Source organism: Oryzias latipes, chromosome 11 (assembly GCF_002234675.1).
Source record: "Oryzias latipes chromosome 11, ASM223467v1".
NCBI classification, from domain to species: domain Eukaryota; kingdom Metazoa; phylum Chordata; class Actinopteri; order Beloniformes; family Adrianichthyidae; genus Oryzias; species Oryzias latipes.
In genome coordinates this window covers 25,437,057-25,443,587 of record NC_019869.2, presented here as the reverse complement: position 1 = coordinate 25,443,587, position 6,531 = coordinate 25,437,057, and the positions used below count along the sequence as shown (strand labels likewise).

Here is a 6,531-nt window from a genome sequence, read left to right as displayed (position 1 = left end):
AGAATTAATCACGTACTTTCTGACTATGAAGTTTAGTTATTTTTGAATGATGGCTAACTTTGCCAGAGGAACGGTAAGTTTGAGGCTAAGGAAGTTGATAACCTCAGCTTTTGGTTCCAGAAATGGAAGTATGTTTCAGGGTAGGTCAAGTTCCCATAGCAACTCGTGCTCTGAACATAACCTGGTCGGGAGCAGGTTTAGTTGAAGCTTAGTTTGTTTTCAGAGAGGTGAAGCAGCATGGCGTGTCCATTTGAAGATGATTTAGTGGATGAAGAAGCTCAGATAATACTTTTTCCACAGTGAGAGGGGGATAAGACCACATATGGATGTTGGAAAAAGAATTATTTTACTTTGATCTAACTTAATTATTTGTTTCAGTTAAAATAAATCATTTTTTTGTAAGTCGGTTTAAAAATTACACGTAGTTTTAAGACAGTTATTTTACTTTCATTCAAATTAATTCAATTGAGTAGGTGTAACTTTGGTGCTGCTGTTAGATCGGCACCGCAAAGGATTCTGGGATATCATTCCCTTTGCCTGTCTGGACGGATTTGGGTTTAAGTGTGGGTTTTTGACCAAATGTGTTTAACTGTATAGCTGTTTTACTGTGTTTCGCTGAGTTATTTTGCCCTACTGAGCTTACGTCTCTGCACCATGAGTGAGAGTGAAGGAGAGGATGATTAGTTCATATAGCACCACTACAATTTAGGCTTTAACGACAATGATGATAAATTCTTTAACGAATTTTTGCACCCCCCCCCCCCCCCGTCTTTTATATTGTTATAGAAATGAGCATATCTGCCCGCTCAAACTTAGACATTTGAGAGTTCAAGAAATATAATTAATTAAGATGGAAAAAAGATTAATTCAATTGGAGTAATATAACATTTAGTTAGATAAATACGTAAATTTGAGTTGTATAAAACAATTATTGAGTTTTATAGACGTAAGAAATTAGGTTGAATAAATTTAACTCAATTTTTTGTTACCAATAGAAGTAATAGTTTTATATATTTATATACAGTGATCCCTCGCTATAACGCGGTTTACTTTTCACGGTTTCGCTACTTCACGGATTTGCATCGTGCATTGTATTCTGCATTCTGATTGGCTAAAAAGTCACTCCGCTTCTTCTCTACCTGTGCGTCAATAACGTTGCAGTTTAATATGTACACATAAGTAAATCAGCTTGCCAAATTGACAACACGTACGTGCAAATCATCTTGCAATTTCGAGTTTCTCTAAAACCCATAGAAAAAAGAGCGACAACAACTGCCTATCACTATGTTCTTCTCCTGAACAAACACAGCTGCACCGAGGGCTTCAAAAGAAGAAAACACTGCAGAGCGGAGTCAGGATGCAGCGGCACAGTCTGAAAAACAGTGAAATACACCTGAGTCACTATTTGTCCGACTGTACTTTGTATTTTTTCATAATCATTTAAAATTTTCTCCCGTTTAATCCAAAACTCGGGTTGCGGTGGGCGGGCTAATCTCCGCGATTTGAAGCCTTCTGTTCACATTGATGATTAAAATTATTATTTGACAGTACAGTACAGATGGTATTTGTTGAAAAAACGTTTCTAAAGTACTTTTATTTGTGAAACAAATGCTTGAGCCTGTAAAATGGTTTGTTTTTTCTTTTCAATGTATAATAGAGGATTTAATTGTATAATAATTGTAAAAAAAAAATAGAGGATTCTACTTCACGGATTTTGCCTATCACGGGTTCTTTTTGGAACGGAACCCTCGCGAAAAACAAGGGTTTACTGTATATATATATATGCATGCATGCGCGTCACAAGGAAAATGCTTCCTGGAATACCCCCCAGGTTATCCGCCCAAAGTTCCTTCAGGCAGCTGTGCTTTGACTGCATGAAGCTTCTCTGTTTATTTTAGCAGCTCATATACAGCCAAAACCTGAAAATAGTCATTTTTTGTATTTGTTGAGGTATGTTTGGCTCTGCAGGTGGAGAAGTATGCAAAAAACTATCGAGGTATTAATCCATTTCAACATTCTTGAGGTAGAAGTCACGCAGGGATGACTGCAATGAGGAAGAGGCCACGTTTACTGCTGCAGGAAACACAAATGAGCTGAGGGCGTGAGATCACGGTGGGTGTCGTGCTGCTGTAAAAAGGGGTGGGGCCTTTGCATACCTGACTTGTATCATTTGACTGGCTGAACCTGAAAGCAGTTTGGCTGCACCTTGCAGGTTTGTCAAATGTCATGTAGTCATGACTTTGCATAAATCAGAACTTTGTAATTCTGCGATTCTGGAGGTCGACTCAAAACTCACCCCAGACCCACCCAAACTTAAATGAACTCTTTTTGAGAAACTTCATCTAAATTGTAATGATCTGCGGTGACAGATAAAGAAAGACCTGTTGGTGTGTGGAACAGATAACTGTTGGTCCAGTATGTCAACCTTTATTTACAGTGGATGGCGTAATTATTTTACATTTGACAAAGGCCAACCAGAGCAAAACGTTATTTAACTGAATTAAGGTTTGAAAAAGAGCCAATGGACTTTTAAATGAGTATGAAGGATTGTTTTCTCTGCTCTGCAAACACAAATTTGATCTTGTTCAACCAAAAATGACGTCCCCTACAAACTCCCACTCAGAGTCAGAGGAGAAAACGCTGGATGAAGTCATCTGCCAGAGCTGACAGACTCAGGAAGACAACTAGTGGGTTTGTTTTATCTCCAAGTCACAAGAATGTCAATCAAATCCCAGAAAAGATGAGAATCACATCTCTTTTCTGCACAGACTGCTTCCCTCAGTCTGCACAGACACAGGCAGCTGTTCACATGGACTCTGTCAGGAGTTCAGTTTTGGTTTATCATTTCAAAAACAGGTCTGGTTTGTTTACCTTCAGTTGCTGTGCACGACTTCCTTTATTTTGTGTGTGGGTTAAGGTGAATGAAAAGTGCAGAGTCATCGTGAGTTTTCAACTTTGACGCTCAGTACTTCATTTTTGAAATAAGGGTTGGAACTCAAACCGGTTTGGAACTCAGTCTCTGTTTTGATTTGCACAATTTTCATTGATTAACAATAAAGAAGAAGAAAAAGGGGCCGTCTCTTCTTTCCTCTTCTCCGGATGTGGTGGGTTGGAGCTGGTTATAAAACCAGGAATGTGGATCCGTCTGCACTCACTCCTCCCTCCTTCCTCCTGCTGAACTCCAGGCCTCAGCTGCTGCTCGTCATTTCTGTTACCATGGCCAAGGACATGACTCTGCTGTGGGCATCCGGCTCTCCCCCCTGCTGGGGGGTGCAGATCGCTCTGGAGGAGAAGAACCTGCAGGGCTACAACCAGAAGCTGCTGTCTGTTGCGAAAGGGGAGCAAAAATCCAAGGAGGTTCTGGAGATCAACCCCAGGGGTCAGGTGAGGTCATCTCATGTGCTTTCTTGCAAACTTGTTTTTTCGTTTGTTGCATTGACTTTATTCTGTCTTCCAGTTCCCTGCTTTCAAACACAAGAACACCATCGTGAATGAGTCCTGTGCCATCTGCTTTTACCTGGAGGTGAGAACATGATTCTTTCAGTCAGCCGACCCCCATTGTTTTGGAAATGTGAGGGGGGGGGGGGTAGTTTGCATGCTCAAAAAAGTCCCGCAGGCAGAAGGAAACCGAAACCCCTCTTAACTGTTGCTCTCCTCGTGTCTCCCAACAACAGAACCAGTTCAAGTCTCAGGGGAACCAGCTGATCCCTGAGGGCGCCGCCGAGGTCGGTCTCATGTACCAGCGCATCTTTGAGGGGCAGATTCTTGGCCAGAAAATAGGTATGCTTTGCCTCTTTTTTGGTCATAAAAAGTCGTTCAGAGGCTGTTGTTGCCTCCAGTTTGACTGTCTTCAGGGACAAATGCCTCCTTAGCAACATTAAAAAGCAGCAGCCTGCAACCTTAGATCTTCTGAGAGTTTGTTCCTTCAGTTTGGTCCCTCAGAAACCTCCTGACATCATCTCCTTTAAGACTTCAAAACACCTGCAGCATTCAGGAGTTCCTCCTGCAGGTCATTAGGTTGCGGCTGGAGAAGAAAAAGGGTCAAATGTTAATTGCACTCAGGATCACCTGACGAGTTTGCTCGTAGATCTGCATTCCATGAGAAGCTGCTTCCAACTGTTTGAGTGTTGCATAATCACTGGCTAGTCCTGCTGAAGAGAAATGAAAGGAGAGAGGAATGGATTCCACAGTGTAGAGCGCTTTCTTTCAGGCCGCCTTCTCCTGAACCTCAGTTCTCTTTCCAGCTGATGTCGTCCGTTACACAAAGAAAGTCCCAGAGGCAGAGAGACACGACTCGGCTGTGAAGAGAAACAGAGAGGCCCTGAAACAGGAAATCCAGACATGGGATGGATATCTGAAGGTGCGTTCTCATTACAGACCTTATATGAAGTAACTTTACGTTGGTATTTGATTCAAATGTGGCTTTAAAGGAAAAAAGTGCTGGACCATTACTTTGACGGTCACTTCCTCTCAAACTCCATCTCCAGCAGGTTCTGAGAGAGCTTTGAGGAAGTGAGAGCTTCAGACATTTAAATTCTCTTTTCTTTCAGGGATCTGATGGTTACTTGAGTGGAAAGTCCTTTTCTCTCGCTGATGTGATCGTTTACCCAGTTGTTGCTTTTTTCTTCCGACTTGGGTAAGTGCACTGAATCATATTGCTGTTGCCATTATTTATGAACCAGAAAGGTCATAACCAGGTCTGATGACCAAAATAAGTTAAAAAAAAAGGATATTGAGGAGCATGAGCAGCGAACAGAGATATAGAATTTAACTGAGCTGCAGCAGAAAAGTGGAACTCCAAATGGTGCATGTGAAGTTCTCACCACATCTCCTCTTCTCCCTTCAGAGCAAACGAGAGCCACTACCCTAACCTGGCAGCTTACTACAACAAACTCAAGGTGAGGCCCAGCATCAAAAAGACCTGGCCTCAATACTGGCTGGAGGCACCTGGACAGGAGCAGCTGAAAGACCTCTAAGAATCAAACCATCAACCTGCTTCTATTGTGTTTTTGTTTAAACACTCCGTCTCACTGTGTAATTCTCTGGCTGCATTTGTCACTGAACTAGATTTTGAGATGTGAAAATAATAAATATAAATTGATTTAAATTTCTTTGCTTTGATCATTTCCCTTCTCTGGTGTTTGGTAATTCTAGACGTCATTTCTGTAGTTTAAATTTCAGTCACAGCTGCTCTCCAAATGGCTTCAAACATGAAAATGATAAAAGCCTGATGAGCGCGGAAAGCACCACCTTACTGAGGTTGAGGGTTTGAGAGCCTGAGTCAGTGCAGGGCCTATGCAGTCTGAAGGCAGAAACCTCTGCCTGGATCTTCTGTGGAAGAGTGGTTTTCAGCGATATTCCAGACTGAAAGGGGTTCAAACCCCTGTTATAAAACCTGTATGCTCGGGTCAGGGGTCACTGTCTCTGGTGGTTGGTTCTCTTCCCAACCCAGTCAGGGACAGCTTTAGGAGACGAGTGCCCTCCCATAAGCCCTCCACCCACCAATAGGACCACAAGTAGTTGGTGCTCTGTGACCACAGAGCTGAACTCCAACCATCAGGACACTGACTGTCACCTCACTGAGGGGAAGGGTTTCGTGCTACAGACTCAGTAGTACCAGATGGGGATTAATAGGCTGGCCTCCACACACGGTTCAACCAACCCCCACAACACACACACAGGGGTTGGACTTTCTTCCACCTTAGAGTTGGTGAGGGCTGGAGGGCTTGGGAGGATTTGCTCATAGCCCCCAGCTCAGCAGCTGTGCATTGGAGTTCCTTCGGGTGAAAAAGAGCATTGCATTTTGTGTCTTTGGGTTGTTGATAGAACCCTCACGGACTTTGGCTTGAAGGCCTCATCCATCTCATCCATTTGAACCATCTGATTCTGAAGAAGCAACTCTCCGCCAGCAGTGTGGGCTGTTGACCATGAATGAGGACAATTTTGAGAAGTGAAAAGAACGCTTTGAGAATCTTCTAAATTCCACCACAACACATTAAACTGAGGAAGCAGAAGCAGAGGCTTTGGGCCAGTCCATCACCTGAGCTGAAGTCAAAGAGGCCATCATAAAAGTTGTCCCATAGCGAGGTTTCACGATCCTGGCCATTTCCTGTCTGCAGGAAACCAACCTGTGTCCCTGCTTGACTATGCTGCTCCATGCAGGAGAATCTTCTCCCATAGCTTCTGCTCGTTCTTCATGTTGTCAGGGTTTTGGCCTTCTTGACCACGGATTCATTCATGTCTGGCCTTCAACTGTACCAGTTTTGGATCTCTTGGTGGGATGGATTTCTGTTGTTTATTTCTTTGTTTTGGAGCAAAACAGTTTATTCATCAGAAGGTGTTTGGAATCTGGAATTAGTGAAGTAGGTTCAGTTTTCTTTGCTGTCAGAAAAAACGAGGATAGTCTAAGAATTGGGCCAGGCTAGATGAGGATTGAAAAAGAAGCATATTTTCAAGGCCAGAGTTGATGTTAAAAATGTGTGCTCCGTAGCACTTTTTTTGCTGACAGACTGGTGAATGAAGGCTGGCAAA

The 6,531-nt window shown here is 42.9% G+C and overlaps 1 protein-coding gene across 1 annotated transcript; it reads left to right on the top strand.

The window, feature by feature from the left end:
- Window positions 1-3,138: 3,138 nt before the first annotated feature.
- On the top strand, window positions 3,139-5,107 carry LOC101167806 (glutathione S-transferase A). Its single transcript, XM_004074397.4, has 6 exons — window positions 3,139-3,384; window positions 3,458-3,523; window positions 3,675-3,780; window positions 4,245-4,360; window positions 4,551-4,636; window positions 4,847-5,107. The coding sequence occupies exons 1-6, from the start codon at window positions 3,217-3,219 to the stop codon at window positions 4,974-4,976; spliced, it is 672 nt and encodes a 223-aa protein (XP_004074445.2). The 5' UTR covers window positions 3,139-3,216; the 3' UTR covers window positions 4,977-5,107.
- The last annotated feature ends 1,424 nt before the right edge of the window (window positions 5,108-6,531 follow it).

Coding starts and splice junctions, on each gene's coding strand:
- LOC101167806 (XM_004074397.4), top strand. CDS start 3,217: ATGGCCAAGGACATGACTCTGCTGTGGGCATCCGGCTCTCCCCCCTGC. Junction 3,385..3,457: donor AGATCAACCCCAGGGGTCAG/GTGAGGTCATCT, acceptor TCTGTCTTCCAG/TTCCCTGCTTTCAAACACAA. Junction 3,524..3,674: donor CCATCTGCTTTTACCTGGAG/GTGAGAACATGA, acceptor TCCCAACAACAG/AACCAGTTCAAGTCTCAGGG.